At 36.9% G+C, this 22,259-nt stretch overlaps 1 protein-coding gene across 1 annotated transcript in view; it reads right to left on the bottom strand.

Annotated features, from left to right (window-relative positions):
• Positions 1-2,018, bottom strand: part of gfra2a (GDNF family receptor alpha 2a) — a 74,966-nt gene extending 72,948 nt beyond the window's left edge. Inside the window, 1 exon segment of the mRNA XM_057357527.1 lies at positions 1,421-2,018. Coding sequence (XP_057213510.1) covers positions 1,421-1,514 — 94 coding nt within the window. The 5' untranslated portion in view covers positions 1,515-2,018.
• Positions 2,019-22,259: the final 20,241 nt, after the last annotated feature.

The raw sequence follows: 22,259 nt of genomic DNA, 5'->3' as shown, positions 1-22,259 counted from the left end.
GCCCAAGAATAAAATACATGCCTCAAAGTCATTATAGCATTGAATCATTCATTATATCACTACAACACAATATTTGACAACACTGTAATATATTTATAGGTTTTCTTGTTGAGGCCATTATTCAGCACTTTTCAAATTAGGCTATAGCTTTAAAATGACTCTGTTCTGTTAGCCTTTTTACACTTTTTCATTAATAGTGTATGAGTGCGCTACAAAAAGATCCACAGAGATCTTTTTGTACATGTGTGCAGATTTTCTTTTGGTCTTTGGGTCATTTTAACAGAGGTGCAACTCACTAGTGACACCTACAGGTGTAAATACATCACTATACTAACCAAAATTGTATCATTTCAAATGTATAATTTTCTAAGCATTTTTATGCATCATTATTTTTTTCATAATCATAATAAAATATTCCGAGACATCGTTGGCCAGAGTCTCACTCATGTGAGAAGACTGTAAGAGAAGCTGAATTATATCTTAAGACCTTTAAGTGTTGCTTAAGAGTGTGTGCGTGAAAATAAAGATGATCAGGAAAGAGATTAAGTAGCCCTTTACAGATGATTATACATATTCCTTACCATAACAAACTGCTTTAGCAATATGAGCCATCTTTAATTACAAGCAATGCAACAAATTATAAATCATTAGTGAAACGTTGTTTATTAGTAGCTATATTACTCAGAACAATGCACTTAAAGAAGTTCGGCGTAAAATGAATAACGAAGGTACAGTAGGCCTACGAGTAACTAGAAGTTAATGTATAATTACAAAATGTACTATGTGGTAAATATGTTCCGCAGACTGTTTAAACATTCAGTGTAAGTTTCGTCATATAGTGCGCACAAAGGTGTGCAACTGGCAGTAATAAATCTACAAAGTGACCTTGATATTTCTCACCTTCATTTACGATTTATTTCTAATCAACGACTATTAAACGCGGATTTAGAACTATTAGATTCTAATGAGATACAAATTAGACGTCGTGTAAAAGTTCATATTTTTTATATTTTAAGACATGTTGTTATATTTTTGTTAGGACAGATAAGCACATAATGTTTCCTGGGGAAATAAAACGCCGCGGCATGTATTAGGCTACGCGCTTCCGAATAATAACCTCCACAAGAAATAGGATACAGATACAGAAGAAATAGGATACAGATACACAAGAAATAGGATACAGATACACAAGAAATAGGATACAGATATGAGATCAAAATAATGTAGGTTTTTTGCTCCGTGGTAAACTTGACATTATCTTCACGTGAGCTGTCAAAATATGATTTCCCATGAAATTATGACGATTAAGCAAAGTTATTTTCAGTGGGGAAGATGACACTAAATGAAACGAAATGAAATTCGCTTTCGTTTGAACTTCAACAACTCTTGCTTGCAGGATGCAATTAAAAAAGAAACTTACCTAAAAAGAGCAGAACGCCGTAAATATAGATATACATCTTGCTGTTTATGATAGGGAATCCGTGTGCGTTAAAGATGCGCGCTCCTCCTGTCATATGTTCCCTCCAAATAACCGTATTCTGCTTTGTCCTGTTAAAATACCAACGCTGTTGTCTAAACGTTCTCTGACCTTAAAAATCCCAAACTGCATCCAGCGTTTGTCGAACCATGGTTTTCTTTTTCAGTCTAAATAATCCAATGCCTCATTTATTAGAGAAAAGTTCACTCTTCCGCTCAGGAGGGGAACTCAAGCCCACATTCCGTAGAAACCGTTACCCGTGGTTTCGTTTAGAAAGAGACATATTCCCCCAATGCTGATGCTTTGTGATATTTCAAAATGATACAGAATTAAAACGCATGGCTTAATACTGTTCCTCTATAGGAAATATACTCCCGCTCCCCGTTTATCTTCGAAATTAAATCCCCAAGCAAAGACAGTGAGAAACTTCAGATGGCAGAGCTATACGGACAGACTTCTGACTCCTCAATGCGCGCTCTGGCGGAGGCAGTGCGCTCCCGAGGAGCGACTGTAAAATCGAGCGCACGTGCCCCCGTTACGCTCATCCCACATGTTCAATGATCCTGCAATAGAAGAGTTAATCACGGCGCGGACAAACGATCTGACTCACAGTACTGCGTCCACGGTGGCTAACAAATAAGCTTAGGAGCCGAGGATAAATTGCAACTTTGAAAAAGAGGACAGCTATGTTGTATAGATTGCGTCTACCACTGTACAATACAAAGGGAATGGTGCGTTTATAATATGTTATGAATGACGAGGTTTTCCGATTGAGTGCGGGTATGCAGTGGAAATAGTCACGAGTTATAAAAAGGCATGATTTCAGATGACCTAATGTAATAAAAATATCTGTGGGTCACGTTAGGCGTTCAACCAAGTCTTGGGTGTGTTTCCTCTGTACTAGAGACATCAGGTCGACTTATGCTGTCTTCAAGTGAACCTCGGAGACCCGACTAGTACCTCTGAGCTCAGGTATTCGTCACTACGACACGCGTTCAAGTCGCAAAATTCGAAAATAGTCTCAAAAAGTCTCAAAATCTATAATCTTTGACATGGCCTGACTCAATGTTAAAGATAATAAAACTTGACTTTCACTGGATTTTCACTGGCAGGGTCACATTAATGTCACATCAGTTTATACAACTATAAAGTGGCCAGACAGGTACAAAAGTCTTGGAAATCTTTGTCATTTTTTATTCTTTTTGCAGTCATATGGACTTTTCATAAGGTGCTCCATAAATTGCATATTAAAAATGATTGAAATACAGAATGTAACTCTAAATAGTTTCCTATCATCCACATCATCCCTGTATGATGTCGCAAGTCCAAAAACTGAAAAATGCTGCATTAGAGGCTGCGTTCCAGCGTAAGAAAATCCAAATGTTTGCTTTACTTCCAGTCTCCGGCGATACTCTCATCTGATTGATACATGTATACGTATCCTTCATTGCCTTTGATATCCCACAATCCTGTGTATGTGCGTCCCTGGAGAATGTGATTGGGTCGAGCTCAACAAATTAAGATAGCATCCATAAAGTAGCATTTTTTTGGGGGGGGGGTTGTTTTAACAACTTTGAAATGCATTTCTTCAGCAAGTAGTAGTTGTAAATTTCGAATATTCGACTGGTTATCGCCAAAGTGTTCTCTATGTACAGAATTTCATTTCAATGCATATAAAGCCGGTCTGAAACTTTTTCCCAAAGATGCCTTCATGTGCAAATGCTGCCTTCGAAGTCATTGCATGTCTTGTTAGCTGTCTAAATTGTAGACACAGCCCTAGAATTCCAAGTTTCTCTGCTGAATATGACTTTGCTTGGTCGTTCATGTGCTTGTAACTCATAATGACAGTATTTCCTCCTTGAAGACATAATTAAGACGGCACCACACAGACCGATCATCGTATGACATCAAAGTACTCCGTGTGAATGCGCACTTTGGTCTGCGCAGTGTCGCATCAAGTCAAACCCACTCATCATTAGCATCTGGTTGCAGTAAATGAGTCTGTCACGTATCTGTCTCTTGTTTCCCCTAGTTGTTGTGGACTTTTAGTTTGTATTCCTTAGTTCCTGTTTCCTGTGTTATATTGTAGTTCTTTTTGTTCATTGCTTCCCAGTTGATTGTCTCCCAAGTGTGTCTTGTTAACCCTCATTAGTTTGTGTACTTATACCCCTGTGTTTCTCCTGTTACTTGTCTGGTATTATTGCTTTGTATGGATGTTCTTTCGTTGTCTCTTTGAGTTTTGTACATGTGTTCTTTGGTTTTATTAAATATATACTGTATATATATATATATATATATATATATATAAATACTGCATTTGGATCCAGCTCTCCAGTCTCATCCTTACAGAATACCAGACCAACAATGGATCCAGCAGATCTTGTACCCCCAGGAGCTCGCTTAACTCATGCTACGCCAGGGCTGCCGCTCCCTTGACAATCACACACAGGATTTCTTGGACCTAGCCCACCAGACTCACTTTCCAGATAAGTCACTCATAGTTTTTTACCGTTGCAGTCTCAACGAACCTCTCAGAACTACATCATAACACAGGAAACAGGAACTAAGGAATACAAACTAAAAGTCCACAACAACTAGGGGAAACAAGAGACAGATACTTGACAGAGTCTGACTACACTGTCCTTGTGCACATTCTTTGAATGCTTGTCATCTGTATTAATTCATATTTATTTAAGCGGCTAAATATTTTATATATTTATTTCCACAACTATTCTAAATAAGGGAAATGAGGGTAAAAACAAACCCTGTAAAACATGACAGTACCTCCTGGACCATGTGACGAAAACAATGGATGTAGCAGGAGTCTCACTAACATGGATTCCACAAGCCAATACTCGTCCAAAAGCAGGAGTGCCGTTTGTCGTTGAGTGTTGACTGGATATACCCTCAATTCACAAAAAGCTTTCTAAATTCCAACCTCTTTGTTCAATGACATTTAAGGGTGGTAAACAAAGATAAAAGAGGTGAGAGTGAAGAGAGGAAGGTATTGTCAAGGTTTAGCACAAATAACTGAATCCATTATACAATTTTACAGAGTCTTTTGGCCAGCGAGAGTGCGTGTATATTAAAGAAACGTACTCAAGACCTCGGTCGTATTTTTATCACACATCTTTCTAGTTACAGTATAATTTGTGGTTCTGTGACACCATCTGTGATTCCCCTGACTTGAAAGGTTACAGCGTCTTGGCAAAAAACCATTAGCTGTTCTCTACTGGCATTCATAATCCATGTGTTCAACGGTTGAGATACCAGCCTTAAAATGACTTCTCAATATCTTTAAGAGACTGCAACACAACACAATTGATAGATTTTCAGTTAAAAATATACAGACAACTGATAATCTTTGGTCATATTTCAACTTAATTTCCCATTTTCCCATAAACTTTCCGATAAACCTGTGTCTTTTCCAGCCCTAGCATTATACAAATAGAATAAAGATAACAATCCTTAAAGAGATAGTTCACCCCAAAATGAAAATTCTGTCTTCATTTACACCCTCATGTCATTTCAAACATGTGTGACTTTCTTTTTTTCAGCAAAACACAAGAGAAGATATTTTGAATAATGTCGGTAAACAAAAAGCATTGGTCACTTCAGACTGACTGATGGTCCAGCTGTCATCCATGAATCTTTTCACCGATACTGGAGATGTGGGGTTACGCTAAAGCTTGCTTGCTCCTGGATCTGGTCCCACATCATCCTTCATCTGCTTTCAAGTTAATTAATCTCTCTTTCCCATCCTTCTGGTGTTTGATCTGTCAAGCTAACTGTGTCCTTGGTTAGACCGATGTCCTTCGTTTCAGCATGGTAAGAATCCCACAGATTTGGTATCATTAAGCTTCTGTTGGGCCCTAGTGAGCGACTGAGCCAAATTTAGACCACGCTGACAGACTCGCACATGGATTACACACCACCAAGAGGGAAAATAGATGTCCTTTGATGTTTTAGGAAGTACCTTCTGGTTGTTTTGCAATATTTGTGGTCGATGGTGTGTTTATGAATGTAAAAATCTTAATGGCAAGATTTTTTCAAGCAGAGACTCAATGTACTAGGAATAAATCGTCTGTGTGTACGTTTTCGAAAAGCCTTTGGTTTGATACCAAATCTGTGTTCCAAGCTACACAAGCTTTTGAAAGCAGATAAAAATAGAGAGCATGTAAACATACACCATTAATCCCGAGCGTATTATATTTCTCATGTCTTAACAATAGACTTGTCATCAAGCCAAAGTCATTCAGAGATGTCTTGTCTAGTATCCACATAATCGGATCTTGCAAACTGACCAGTGTTTTTGTCTCCAGACGCAGGTCCTCTTCACCAGTCCTGCACCAGAGCAGTATAATCACGTTGGGATTCCATAATGACAAAATGCAATCGGGTTCTTTTTAAGAACAGGAATTCGATTTGGCAAGAGAACATGGTTTCAACCGTGTTTTGCTACTATAAATGATCTAACATGATCATCAGGCTCCAGTGTAACTAGGAGAAAGAACATATGCCCTCAAGCTTTGGTTAGAAAGAGATTAGGCTTTTATAATCATGGTTTCACAGAGGCAAAAATAAGACTTGGTGAATAACAAAATGAAAAATGGAGAAAACTCAGAATGGTGTAAAAGAATGGTAATAACTTTGTATTCTTCTCAGTAAAGTGCTAAATCATTCCTGTTCTGCAGTCCCCTTATTATCTGTCTGTATTGTAAAGTAATAAATTTCATTACATTTTCAAACTCAAAAACTAAAACATTTATAGCCTAAACCAATAAATAATATGTATTTGTATCATTTCTTTTGTTAATTAGTGCCAATTAGCAAAACAACAACAACAAGATGCCTAACAGGAGGGAGCACAAAAGGATAAGAAAGGTCAAAAGAAATCTAAAACATACATTGTCAATTCATTACAAAATAATATATTAAGTAAAGAATAATAAAATTAAATCAATACAAATCTGCATCACATAAATGTTAAATAAATAAAAAATGTTTAAAAAAAACATTTACATCATGGTCTATTAAATAAGAACATTAAAAAACAATTTGATACTTTATTTATAACATATGTGGCAGGGACATTAAAGGGATATTTGGAAGAATGTTAGCAACTGACATTTCTGGCACATCATTGACTTCCATAGTAAGAAAAATGACAATGTCAAAGGTGCCCGAGAAGTGTTTGCTTTCCTAAATTCCAAAATATCATCTTTTGGGTTAAACAGAACAAAAAATATACAATTATTTTTCCTACTATGGTGGTCAATGATGCCCCAGAAATGTCAGTTGCTAACATTTTAACAAATACCTTTCTTTGCATTCAACCAAACAAAGACATTTATACAACTTGAGGGTAAGTAAATCATGACGGGATTTTAATGTTTAATCTCTTTAAAGTGAATGACCCCAAGCTCTTTCTTGTTCATGTAAACCCCAAGTCGAGTTGTCATCGTGTAAGCAGTCACCCATCCTCTTTTCCCCGAGCCCTCTATCAGACAGTCCTCTTCTGCAGAGCTGTACATGGCCAAACCCCGTACAGACAAGGTCATGTCAGGTGCGCAGTTGCTGCTGCATGTGCTCCGACATAGAGGACCTCCGTGATCCTGCCTATCTCCTTCTGTTGGTGGGGTACTCTGATGAATTCCAATGTACAGACTCTGACCTTCTTGTTATCTCGAGGTAAAATGAATACTCGGTTCATCTGACAGCCGGTGCGAACAGAGAGCCACAAACATTGCTGTTTGATCTTATATTTTCTTCTATCACATAGAATCTGTTGTCAATAAAAAAGCGGGATCACAGGAGGTCCGTGCAGATAGTACATTCGTTTGTAAGGTTGCAGTTGATATACAGAGGTACTTTGAAGTTTGAAGTACTTTGAAGAGTATGTCAAAGAACAATTAGTATGTCCCAAATAATAGGATGCTGAAATGAGTTTTCTCAAATTACCTGGATGGTCTGTTTCCGGTAAAAATTTGAAGTATGAATTTATCATTTATAATTTTTAATAAAATAAAAAAATGTAAGTATAGCGTAAACATCAGGCTACATATGAAATAATGAATGAATAAATACTTAAATGCAAGGAAGTGTTGTATTTTGATGTTCGTGAAAGTTCATGATCACAGCGTCGTCTAGGCAACAATGGCCCCTTGCACTAAAATGTATATACTTTTCCATAACTAAAACAGTACATACTTTTAGTGCAGAATATAAGTAGGCGAATTGGGACACACCAAAAGTTGACTTTCACAGGAATGTAATTGGAACTGTAATTCTATAGAAATGTAACTGGAAATGTTATTCTATAGGAATTTGACAGGATTTTATGAGATGGCTACTTGCAACTCTGATCCCGTTTTCCTCTTTGGCGAATCACTATTAAACTGTACAAGAATACAAGTGTTGTTTGTGTTTTACCTGCATTGAAGGATTGATCTGAATAACCCACAACAGAAATTCAGTCGATATACTGTATAAGACATTTTAAGACTGTGTAGCTTGTGTTATTTTCATCCACTGAACAGGGCAGACCTTGAGTCTAAATAATCATTAATACACTTAATACCAGTTTCAGGGCTAAAATTGTTTGCATTTATAAAGATATAAAGACAAAAATATGTTCACGGAAGGAGAACAAAACACATAAAAAATACATGTGTACTCTTGGATCATGTGTATCAATAACCTCAAGTGCATGCATGTGTTATCAGCTATGCAGGGATTAATGCATTCTCAAATAAATTAATTTAGACATAGCACTGTTTATTCACACACTGCATTAGCTCCTGGTTCACAAAAAATATTTTTACACATACTGTATGCCAACACAATTTGCACAACACACTTTTTTATCTTTTGGCTTTGTCTACCAAGATCCGGCATACTTCTCCACCACTAAGATCCTGGTATCTGAAGTGGCTTTGAAATACAAAAATGACACACATATACACATTCGTGTACACTGAAATATCTAAATATACACATCTAAATATATGTCCAGTGTCCTATCAGATTAATTTCTGCTGTCACGATCAACGATCAACAGCAGTGGGTGGTACGTGAGGTGGGAGAGACTTGACCTGATTAGCGTAAAAAGAAACGTCCCACTTTTATGTAAATTAGACGTATTACAGATTGCCTGATTTATAGAAATGCTGTTTAGTAAGTGTTTACTGAAAAGAGTACAGTCAAAACTGTGCCGGCTGCAGTCAAAACATCTGACAGGCCGTGAAACGCCAACTTGCTTACTTGACATATACATTCTTTCACATATCGCATCTTTCCAGGTGTTCGCTGTCTATCTTCTGTCTGCTGCAGTTTACACAGCCTGTCTGTGACTCAACGCCTCTTCCCTGGTTCAATCCACATCTTGGCATAAACCGAATAGACCATCTGAAACACTCGGTGGCTCCCTACACAGATAATGATATCTTCCACTGCGCTTTTAGTTCAGTCGGCATCTGCACTGTTCTAGCGCTCCAAATAGTTTGTGACAAGCATGAGTCCCCCTGAAGAAAGACCATTCGCTCACCACCCAACCCAGACCCTGTCAGTGTGGTTAATCTCTAACCCACGTGGTTTTAAGTAGACACCTTGAGAAGAACCAAAACTGGTTTTACCTGATTACATAAAGAACTCGATTCTAAGGTGGTTGTCACTTATGTTTGAGATTGTCTGCTGAGAACATCTGTGTTTTGAGTGGTTTGACGTGCTCAGGCATAGAAAATGCATGACAGATTTGCGAATCAGGAATGAGTTGGACTATAAATACAGCGGCCTAAAATAATTTAAGGGTTTGTTTCACAGTTAAAGATGAATTACTGCATAGATAACCACATTTTAAACAAAGTGACATCTGTACAGAAATAATGCTGAGCTGTGTCTGTACATCTTCGCAATTACTTCAGTCAGTTTTAGTGGATGTTTAAAGTTGGTTCCTTTTAAGTTCACACAGGTGCTTGTGCTTTGACAGATTATAACCACAGGAATCGTTTCTCATATGATATAAAGATACTGTATGTTCCACTGAGTTAGTCACCAGAAATCTCCAAATATATCTTATATCTTAACCCCCTGTTACATGTGTGCAAATTTTAGCAATGAGTTATTGTGTGGTGTATATTGACCCTACAAATTTAATATATGATAAATGACTCAAATTTATTGTCGTTTGCAAAATTTTTACCTGCATAATAATTTAAAGAACATTTTCGGACAAATCGTAACTTGTATTTATGTATATATATATTAATTGCACATTTGATTTCTTCAGAGATCTCTGAAATAAGAAATGAGTTCCTGCAAAAACTAAGCTGTTGGTTCTCATATATTTCAAATTTCGCCGATATTTTACTGTATCTATATATAGATTCCTATTATTCCTTTTACAACACTTTGTACATATTTTTCACGTATAACGTAAATAAAATTTTACTGTTTCATTATCAAAATGTTCACATATTTAATTAAATACGGTAAAAAAAATCAAATTTACAAGAAAAACAGGAAAAACGTGTCATTTACGGGTTTCTGGCGCCCCCATTTTTACAGTCTATTTTTGAAATATGGTGAAAACCCTTCAAATTACAGAAAAGTCAGTAAATTTACAAGAAAAACTGAGAAAACTGTGTAATTTTACAGGAAAAACTGTTAATTTGCAGAATGTTTCTAGAGCCCCTCGTTTTTTTTACTGGATTAGTTACAGTGAACTTTATTTAGTGTGTAGTATTGTTACAAGGCTCAAAGTGTACTCTAAATTTTCTGACATTAAAACTAATCATTGGAACTACAACGTTCTTCTTCTGTCAGGTCTAACATCACAATATTCCTTATTTGAAGGTGCAGTAAACTAGGACCACAATTTTATCCTGTGCTTTTGTTATATAAGAGGGAATCGTATTTAAGCGAACATCCTGTAAGTGTCAGACCTGAAAATGCCCTTGTTACTGAAATAACAACTGTTATTGACACAAGGCTCAGCGAACGCCAGGTCCTGGAATGCACCTGTTATAGATAGGTTGAACACCGCCTCCGCAGAAGAATATCAACGCCTACTTCTCGAGCCCCGCCCACTGGTTCACGCATGACAGTACTGAACACAAGCTGCACGGAACCGGATAGAGCAAGTGCAAGCATCATGCCGTTAAAGATCGCAAAATATTGTGCAGTGCCTGGTTGTGGAAGAACACAGTCGCAGCTTAACTTTCCTTCGGATTCCTACAGTAGGAATGCGTGGTTGAAGTTCATTTTTAAAAACGATCCAGCTCACGTGGGGAAAACATTGAGCGTTTGTTCGCTTCATTTCAACACGGATTCCTTGAACAAGTCACAGGTCGACGCTTGGTTTTGCGGAGAGACTAAAATGAAAAAGCAGTGCTGTGCCGTCAATATTGGATCCGATAGGAATGGCGCAGCAATCTTATGTGAGTAAAACATATGTACTGTGCGTCACTATTGCTTTGTTAGATATCGCTTGATATGCCCTAATAGTATTACCTGGGGACCTCTAGTCATTTGTAATAATTGTAATCGGTGTGATTTGGCGGGCTCATATATCATTTTTCAAGGTTTTATCCACCGTTTTATCCACCTAATAATGGAGGCTGTTTTGAAGTGTTTTGATATTATTTCTGGTGCTGGGTCATGTCCATATCTGCCAACACTGTCGTTTTGGCCGGGAGTCTACCGTTTGTTTATTTATCATGAAAACTATAACATTTGAGACCCGCGAAGTGGACAGAAGATCACCGCGATCGCGGGTCTCAAATGTTATAGTTTTCATGATTTCCTTAAATGCTGACATGTACGGTCATATATCACTAAACACCATACAACTAGGCTATACAAACTATACGCAAAGCCTTGCCATCACATCCTGGAAATAAGTCCGTAAATTTGAGTAAAATCACATTACGTAACGTTACGTGTCTAACCAAATTCACAGAAGGCTCCAACTAAGTCAACTACGCAAGCTGCTATCCAATCATAGCAGTGGACGTTTACTTTCAAGTCTTCTATGCGGCCCGCCCTTACAAACCGAGCGTTTCTCCCGCCAGCCTCAAAATCAGGGTAGAAAATAGTCTATTACTTATTTTGATGTTTTCGTATGTAAAAACCACGCGAACGTCATAAGTAGACATCAGACAATAATATAAAACAATAAATTTCGGCCAGTTCACTGCACCTTTAAGTGTTTCCCACCCAAGGCATGCACAAAAAAGGGGTTGAGGTGTGGTTGAGCTGCTTTCATTGTGATTGTCGCCATGCCGAAGAGTATTTATTCCCTAATTGTCCATCAATTACATAAAACAAAAAACATACTGTGTAACACCCTGTGGTTATGGAAATGGGCGGGTCATTTCAGAACCAGGCTCTAAGCGGGTGGCCAATCACAACAGACAAAGCCAGCTTAACCAACCAAAGCCTTTTTGATAAAAGGTTATACACAAGGATGCACATAAGTGGTGCGCAGGTGCGCATGCGCGAACAAAATTGAAAATGCGGTCTGTAAATAAGTTTAGAACGCTCATTTGCGTACTGACATGGTTGAAAACTTTTGATGCACAATCACTGTTTTAGACCGACTAAATGTAATACTGGATAAGATTTACGTTTGTACTGAATGCTGCTAAAACTACTGATGTCTCGTTTGTTCCCGGTGATAAACGGGACCTGGGTGTAAATGATGAAAAACGGAGTAGGCTATTGGTAGCCCGTCTTTGTTGGTACTGCTTTCGTTACTAGAGAAGCACGCGGCACGCGCAGCCTCTGTGAATGTCTGGAACTGCGCTGCGCTGCACGTCTACCAAAACACCGCTTCTCTTAAACTTTCTAAAAGGACAAGCTGTTTAAACTTGACACTTGCATGCAGCTTGTGTTTCTCTATGCTATACTCGATCCTAGCTCCGCACCGCAAGTCTCCATGTGCGTTCGCAAGTGCACTTCCCAGCAACCTGCCAAAAACCAAAAAGGTTGTCGTTTTAGGTTTCAAAATTGGTGTTGAAAATTAATATTTACTAATGTAAAAAGAAAAACAAGAAGAAATACTTTATCTTTGTATTTTAAGTGTACTTTAAAGTAATATAAATATAGTATTATCCCACTTTATTATTTTGTTTATTGTTCATTAAAAAGTAACTACTTTTTTACTTTTATTTTTAATAGGTAAATATAATTTGTCACACTATGTGCAATGTGAGCACCAAACCGAATCTCCAGGTGCTCTCTTGAGAACCAGATAGAAAAACTTATGTGCACCCCTGGTTATGCAATATACTGTAAATACTGTAATAAAAATAATGTGTTTAATGAACAATCAAGCATAACCTATTCAGCAACCAATTCTAAACAAATTCAAGACATTGTAGAAGGACATAAAAGGATCCCTTTAATAATTTCAAACCTACCCAACATATTTTTTGTGTATATTGTTTTCTTTGAAGATTTTTCTTTTGCTATCTTTTGCTATCAAAAGCAATCACATTAACTATAGTACTTTTTGGGCCTATGCTCACACACAAAGATTTTGCTCTCGCATTTTTTTATACATAAGTACATCAAAAGAACATCTTTCTCAATTAATGTGTTAAATAGGGCATAAAGAAAAGAATACAAAAACATACAGTAGAAATACAGAATTGCTCACTTGTATGATGGATGTATAAGCTCAGGGCCTATGTGCTAATGCAGGTCTAGCTGTAGCCCTGTCAGTGACCCCAAATATAGAGTTAAAAAAGCAGCCAGGATCTAGTTCTGTCCATAACCCGAGGTTACATTATAAACACATTGTAGCAAGCCACAGCACAGCATACACAGAAAGAATGACGACAGTGATGCTGATTTACCTGAGGTCACCGCTTCACATTTGAGCTCAGGGTGTTGTAGGGCAGTGAATGTTTATGAAACATCAACCTATACGGTCTCAATTTGCTCTATAAAAACATACAATGACCCACTATTGGTTTTGTGTACGAAAATGTGTGGAACTGCAATTCTGTTCCTCAAGAATCTGCCAGAATTGTAATTTATAGAATATCTTCTTTAAAACCACAGGTCAGTTAAATTTTACCTTGTAAATGGGTGTTTCCCGAACAGCATTGGATGTTTAGGAAATTGAAGCTTGAGCATGCTGCATGTCTTATGTGACATTTGCAAGCAAAATGAGAAATACCAGCCAGAGAAAAAGATTAATCTTGCATTCATTTAAAATGCCCATTCAATGCTGGAAAACATCAGAAAAACAAGGGGTTCTGGTGAGTCAGATAACCCTGCTTGAGATTAAGACTAATGACTGTTTTATTTGAGCTGTTCTTTAGATGAAGCCAGCTGTATCTTCTGCAGCTGTGTTCGATTTAACTATAGGTTTTTGTGTTTGTGCCGGTGACTGTTTTTAAATGTTTCAGCGTACTCTATTTGTGTATAGTACATGTCGTGCCAGTCTCTGTTGGAAATACAGACATCACTATTACTCCAAATATTGATGGGTGAGTAATGAGCTCTGTTTGGTAGGCAACTTCATTTTTCTGCCTTGAAGTTATTCGATTTTTATTTCAGTTTTAATAATTTTATTAGCTTTATTTTATATATATATATATTTTTTTTTTAAATAAATATGATCCTTTTTGAGCGTACATGTATGTTTCGTTTTAAGTTTGGTTTGTATTTATTGTCAGATAATAATTTTAGTGCCTCAACTTAAACTTATTTTAGTTTATAAACATTAGTGTATTTAGTTTAATTTATTTAGGCCAATATTAAAATATATTTCAATTGCCAGAAATGTTCAAACATATTAGCTTAAGTAAACTATAATAATCTTGATGCTTTGGAAGATACTTTGTTTTGGCATCTCATAAGATTTTGGAACATACCCGTAAAGTATGACACATTTATCCAGTGCAGTGCACAGAATTCGGATGGCAGTTTAATTTTCATTTGAGATACATTGATCACGTTCCAACTGCATGTCTAAGAGATTGTTTAGAAGGGTTATGTTTGCCATCGGATTACCCACAAACATAATCTTTGACCAAAAACACAGTTCAGCAAATACAGTCTCCACGGGCATGTGGAATTTTACTTGAAAAGTCTCAACAGTAAACAAAAGTCATCTATCTTCCCCAATGAGCCAGAGAGAGCATCTCCACAGCTATGATGTCCTTCGTGCAGGAGAGAACGCTTTCATTTTTCCGGGCCATCCTTGCTCTGAATTACATGTCACTTTAAATAGGTTGTTTGGCTGAGATGATGAGATATTGGCTCAGATGAAAGAGAGAGAGGGAGAGAGAAAGTTAAGGGGGAATAGACGCAGCCAGCAGATGGTTGGGGCTGTGTATAATGTCATATATTACTGGCACAAGCAGAAGGTCTGAGCTAAAGCCATACTCCCTGACAAACTGACATTTACTATGTGTGTGTGCATGCGTGTGCGTGTGTGTGTGTGCGTGCGTGCGTGCGTGCGTGTGTGTGTGTGTTTCTGCGTGTGTCTCTGTTTACATGCTTGCAGTGGGAATAAAGAGTTATTGCAGATCATGAGATGCATGAACAATGCTATAGGTGGATCGTTTCCCAACATACAATTCTCAAAAAATAGGATCATGCACATTTCTCGATCCACATATAGACGGTTTCATCTTAACGACATAAACAAATTTTACTGCGTTTTCACACTTTTGTAACCCCAACTAACCTTCCAGGACACTATAAGTCTATAAATTTGTGTTGTTTACATTATGCACGTATGCGTTTTTTGACAAGTTGACCATGTTAAGCATGAGAAGCCAAGCACGTTCAACAGTGTAAAGAAGTCAGAATGCATGACACAGCGTTAAATCACCCATTTAAGTTACCTACAATCTTCATCCTTTTTACCTCTTAAAGGTTTGATTTTTTCTTACTTGTACATCTGGAGAATGTAACTTAAATCACCAAATATCAGTATTACGTAGTAACTAAAGGGATAGTTCACACAAAAATGAAAATTGTGTCATCATTTACTAACCCTCTTGTCGTTTCAAACCTATATGACTCTTTCCTCTGCAGAACACATGAAGAAGATATTTTAAAGAATGTTGGTAACCGAACAGCGCCGGCACTCATTGATTTGCATTGGTTTTGTGTCCATGCAATAGAAGTGAATGGGAACCGCCATTGTACGGTTAAATCCACACTAAAACCAAAGAACTTTTTCAGTTTCAAGTTTGGCATTTTTTGCTTTTGCCTTTGTATTGCAGCATTATATGAGCTCTAAAAATTTCTGAAGAAATTCAGTCATGTCTTGGGAGGAATCAATCAGTTATTATCTGCATGGCATTAAAAGTCTGAAAAAAAGGTGTTGTTTACTGTTAATAATTCCCCCCACTCAGATGATGCATATGATACACATGTGAAGTACAGTATGTATGTATTTATGAAGCTGAATACAAACCATACATAAAATATACATGCCTCAGGGTGAGTAGATGATCAAATAATTTTCATTTGGTGAACTACCCCTCAAGTACTGAAATATACATGTTGATGTACATCCAAGCAGGCCTGTATCATGTTAAATCCATAATTCATCATCATATCCGCTTTGCCACTCCACAGCACTTCTCTCTCGTTTCTCCACATCTAAATGTTATAAAGGTTTCTTTCATATCACCGGTGTCATACAGATGTAATGTGACATCAGCGGCGGGTGGGCAAACTGTCCCCTGTGCCTGTCATCCCAGGCAGTCTGACCTGATCTAAGATCAGCTTGTCTTTGTGTTGCCTCTCATAGATGATCAAAGCCTCGCTCTCTCTCTCTTTGCAGAAAGAGGCAACAGCCCCTTCACCTCCCATGGTTCTATATAACTCAGATAAGCTATTAATAAATCAGAATCTACAGCTCTTTGATTGATGATCTTAAGGTGCTGCGTGATCTGAGTGATAGTGAACGCACATCTGAAACCCCTTCACACACACACACACACACACACACACACCTACACACACAGATGTTGGGTTTCCATGTTTCATGGAAAAGAGGTGTTTGACAATTACTTGGGCGTTTTAAAACCGGGATAGGTGTTTTTGATTGATTTCTTTGATTGATTTGCAAAGATCAAGTGGGCAATTTCCTGTTCCTTTCTCCCATTGGATGGTTGAAAAGCGCCTATACTGGTTTGGAAATGCCCCAAATTGAGAAAAGCCTGTTCTGTGTTCTTCAGACATTTTACTTGTTTTACCTTATTTCAAAAACGTGAAAATGACCATTAAAATTACATTTGCTGAACTTTTTACAGTACACAAACATTCAATCCACTAATCTTACCCCTAAACCTAACCACCACGGAAACCTGCATTTTTAAATATAAACATAATTTAGTTTGAATTATTTCCTCATGGGGATCAAAAAATGTCCCCATAAGGTCAAAAATTACTGGTATTACTATCACGGGGACATTTGGTTTCAACACTGTATGGTTTACCAGGAGCACACTGTGCAATGCACTGGTTTTCCAACATGTATAATTACATACACTCTCATTCAAAAACTGTATGTGAACATTTGTTTTGAATGTGTGCGAAGAAAGAAAACTGCCATTTCATAGTAAATTTAATAGTGTGGAGAGCTGCTTGGGATACATCATCATTGTTCCATTCTGGGTTGTTGTATTATTTTGTATACATTGTATGTTTTATAATTGTATATTGTAGTCATAGGAAACAAAAATCTTAAGTGAACGGTAGTTACGAACTCACACACATCCAATATTACCCACACCGCCCCCCCAACCCCCCGCCCCCGGTAGTCCACATGCAGTTTGTTTTGCTTTTTTTTATAAAGATAAACAATACTCATACCTCACTATGTCATCCCAGCTTTTTAATCCATTCCCACACCCCCAGAACCCAACATTTGCAGCAAGATCCATCAAGTCAGGACATTAATACATGACAACACTTAACAAAACAGATCAACTGGAGGACTGTGATTATGACAGAGATATTATCAGAGTGTGTCACACACGTTCCACAAACACATAGACAAACATGAGTGTTTTAGGGCAGCTGAGGGGGAATATTTGCCCCTGGGCTCCTATTGACTTTCAATGTGCTGTATGTCACATGGAGCGAAGTGTGAGAGATAATTTATCACAACAAAAGACAAATCAATGGACTTTGCAGAGCTCTGGCTAATTATGTGTTCTATAGAAATTTTCCCAATGATGGAGGACAACACTATGTGTGTGTGCGTGCGCGCGTGCATGTGTGTGAGTGTGCATGTGAGCGTGCATGCATGTGTATGGGGGGGTCTTTAAAAGTCCTCACAAGGTTAATAAAACCTGGAATCACCCTCATTGTGGAAACCATCCTAAAAACGGCTTTAGGAGTTTTACTAAAAAATGTCTTTGTGTGTACAAAGTGTGACGAGCGAGCCATTATAGTGTCAGCAGCTTCAGAAAGCAACTTCTTATTTGAAAAACATAGGGAATTTCACATATAAATCCACTGATGTCAAAATTAACACATTAATTAATGGCTCTTGTAGATCTTTTCTTTCAAAGCAGCTCCTAAAAGACTGGGAAATCTAACATTTTAAGCATATAAAACTCCCCTTTTCGACTCTGTCTGTGAGGATGATAAATTGTGACCATTATTTCTATAATGGACCCTGTAATTGCTTGCAATTAGGCCCCATTATGTGAGAGCCATATGACCTGGCTACAGAGAGACTACAGGCTAACAAATTTGAACAGAGCTCTGCTATCAGGAGAATTTTTTGAAGCTCTTTGTGAACGATCATCATTTTGTCATTGTATTGTCTTGCACTGGGGCAGTAGTTGTCATTCCACACTGTTTAGATGAAGTATCATTACTGCGGTCTTCTGCTGCAGAAGCTCATGTAATGTTCACTGCTACAGGGTTTTTCCTGGCTCAAAATGAGGCCGATGTGGGCCAAAAAATGCCAGGGCAGTTTTTTACCAGTCCAGCCCTGGTGGTGCCATCCTGATCTTGTACACACACACGAAGGCCTACCGTACCTTTAAGTGGCTTAATAAGTGACTTTGACATATTAAAAGTTCTAATAAAATTTGATGAAAATTACAATTTTTAAGTTATATAAAACATTACTTTTATTAAACCAAACAGAAATGTGTTTTTTTTTAAATAAAATAAAGCTTTTTTACCATTTTCAACTAACTTTTCAGCCCACAATAGCCAACTGAATTAACCAGTTTTACTAAATGATATGGAAGCATATTGGTTGCTATTTTCTGGCTGGCTCCGCCTTCACACAATGATGACGCTGTACCGGGGAGGGGGCGTGGCCAGCTCGAAATGCATTTTCAAGTCCACATTGAATTTTGCAAAACCCAACATGCTGTGTGTAAATGAAAATGTACATTTAGGGAAAATAACATTAGAATTTTAATTTTGCTACAGTTTTGCTTGACTATCTTAAACATATATAATCAATCCGGGGAATGCATTTTTCATTTTAATTTTGCAACTTAAAGAGCGTTAAAAATATCCATTTAAATAACATATTAAAACTAGTGTAGGAACTGACAAATGTAATTGATATAATTGAATTGTTATTTTCATTTTACACTTAATGTTGCACATATGTTATTTCAAATGTATATTTAAATACACAATTGCATTGTCATTTTACATACTGCATTGCCATTTTGCGGATTGCATTTCAAATTGAAAATAGCAACCAATATGCTTCCATAAAATGAGCAAAGCTCATTCACGTCTTGCATTCTCTGCGGTTCACTTTAAATCATTCAATTATCTCTTATATTCGCTAGTGACTGAAAAGTTTAATAAGTTTAATAAGTTTAAATGAATCGGTTCAAATGAGTCATTCGTGTGCGAGTCGTTCTGAACGCAACGTGCGTTCATACTGGCGAACTCGCTGTGTACAGTATACACTGATTCAACGATCCAACTGCACAGCTAAAGACATTACAATGATATACGTCATGTTAATTTAAGACATTTCAAGAAATTAAACGATCCTCGAAAGCGGGAGGTTACTGTTGACAAAAATAGTCCACAATTCCTTACATTAAATGTCAAAGTGCAGCTCTAATATTTTCATGGAAAGTCATGCGGGTTGGAATGACATATGGATGAGTAAATGATGACCAAATTTTGCCATCCTTTTAAATCCAGTCCAATAGCATGGAAAGTCTAACAAATGGATATAATTCTGTATTCGGTTTTATTTAAGTGAAGTGAAGTGAAGTGAAGTGAGCGTTCAATTCGTTCAATTCATGCAAGCGTTCAATTCATTATATGTTTATATGCAGTAACCAGGTGAAACACACAGAAACAGATACAAAACAAACAACACAGTGAAATAACATATTGACTCCAAAACCCTCAGGTGAAATATTCTACATTGTAAGTGAAAACAAGCTAAAAAAGCGAAGATGAGATATCTAAGCTAATGTTTATTTTTTCCTTCTTTTTGCTTTGTCTGTGTTTGTCATTCAGCACATTTAGAGTGACAGTAAATGTTCTCTCTTCAAAATGATTTCTTTTTGTGGATATGCTTTTTATGTGCATCCAACTGACGTTAAGGGAAAATATTCTGCAAAATTGATTTATGCAAGTTGCAGCATCTTCAGGCCATACGTTCCTAACATTTTCCCTCTTCCTTCATTACATTTTTTTTTTTACAACAATGAATTCAATTCTCAGACAAATATGTGCCACTGGGCAAGTAATTCAAACATTAACAGCAATATAGAGAAAGTGTTCAAGCTTATTATACACTCCAAAATGTCTCTCTATTTTTCATTGAAGTATTTCTGCAGTTTCCATGTCTCAAATATGACTTATATGAGTATGTTATAATATACTGTATTGCAAACAGTGCCAACACTGAAACGGAGAAATAATATGTTTTTTTAAGCATAGCTTAGCAGAACCTAAGAGGGGTCTTTAGGCCTACTCCCATGCCTACTTTCTGTCCAGAAAAGTTTAGCTCCAACCCAAATAAAACACACCTGAACCAACAAATCAAGGTTTGGATGAACTGATTTGTTATGGTTGGAAATATTCTCTGCACTACAGTGAATCTGGAGAGCAGGACTGAAAAACTAAAGGGATAGTTCACCCAAAAATGAAAATTCTGTTATGAATCACTCAACCTCAAGCTGATGCAAACGTGTATAAATGTGTTTGTTCTGCTTAACACAAAGATATTTGGAAGAATGTTAGCAACTGAGATTTCTGGGGAACCTTTGACTACAATTAAAACAGTTTTTTTTCCTAAATTCTTACATGAAAAGTCCCTCTTACTTTCATATCTGCTCTTACTTTTGTATAAAAATAAAACAAACATTCAGAGAAACATACCTGATGCTTTTTGTGTTTGCATCTGCTGTGTTTTAGCATTCTTACGCAACATATTTATTCACCAAAGGCCATACTTAAAAAAAGCAGCAGGGGACTTTTCACATGAGCTCAGTGCAAAACACATCACATCCGTCAGAATCTTTGATGGACATTTTCTTCGCTTATCATACTTTTTACAGTACCTCCAAATAGCCCATTACACAAAGGTATTGATTTTTAACTACTGAAATATCAAATGCTTCATGATTGCACATCATTGCATCTGCTGTACTCAAAAGATGCCTCTCATCGACCCGGTCATTGATCTGAATGTTCGCGGCACAGGCTCAACTCAATAGAATAAAGAGCTTTATCATTTCTTGGCCCCACTGACAGCTGCACTGATTAACAAAGTACAAGAACTAATGTTTATATAATGAGGAACTCATCAGTGATGAGAATTTGTCATTCGAACCTACTGACCCACACGTTGCTCTGTTTCTCGCGATTTTGGCATTGATAGAAGACAATAATCAAAAAGACAATTGTTTTGCAGTCTTAGGGTGTGTTCACATTTGCCATCTTTTCTGACACGGAATAGTTGACAAGGGGTGATTTTTTATTTTTTCATTTTATTTTTTCGAGCTTGATCCTGCTCGACCAATCACCTTCCTCGCATATAAGTCTCACTACTCATGACTTTTTTGAAAACACAGTTTACTCCAAAGGATTATTATCTAAAACAGATGCTGGCCACTTCAAAAAAATACGGCACATGTGTAGGAAACACTGGTTCTAGTTGTCACAGGGCCTAAATCTCACCAACTGTATGGTTTTGAATCAAATGTCCAGTTACAAAAACAAATGTTTTTTTTTCTTCCCGAAAATGGTTTTATATTTTGATTTTGAAATCTCTTTAAAATAGATTTTTGTGAATTCTTTACTCCAGATTTTTAGTGTTATCATGTTTATACATTATAATTCAATTACACAAATCCAATACATTTACAATATACTGAAATAAATTCAAACCATTTACATAAATTCAAGCAAGGATCTTCTTCAACTATCATGAATGTTGAACTGTATGTTCAGGACAAATGTATTTGATCTATCCGTATACGTTAGTTTGGGGCTGTTTTCAATATAAATTGCCACTGTTTTCAAAGTTATAAATCTAAAGTATGTAACAATAACTATAGTATTTGTTGATCAACAGTAGTCTGTTGCTCTGTTTGAATTGTTTTGTACGTTACAGCTTGTATTTTTGTTTTACTTGGTACTTGTTTAGTTTTTTGCCAAATAACTGTACAATAAGCTATTTTATTAGCATATTAGCTAACAGCTTATATCATGTTAACTAGGGGTGTCCCCGACTAAGAATTTACATAGTCGAATCAGAATGGTCAGGTCTTGCCTATAGTAGGCTATACCTTTATAA

Source organism: Triplophysa rosa, linkage group LG17 (genome assembly GCF_024868665.1).
Source record: "Triplophysa rosa linkage group LG17, Trosa_1v2, whole genome shotgun sequence".
In the NCBI taxonomy this organism is placed as follows: domain Eukaryota; kingdom Metazoa; phylum Chordata; class Actinopteri; order Cypriniformes; family Nemacheilidae; genus Triplophysa; species Triplophysa rosa.
Note: the sequence above shows the minus strand (reverse complement) of the source record. Positions and strands in the feature narration are given on the sequence as shown.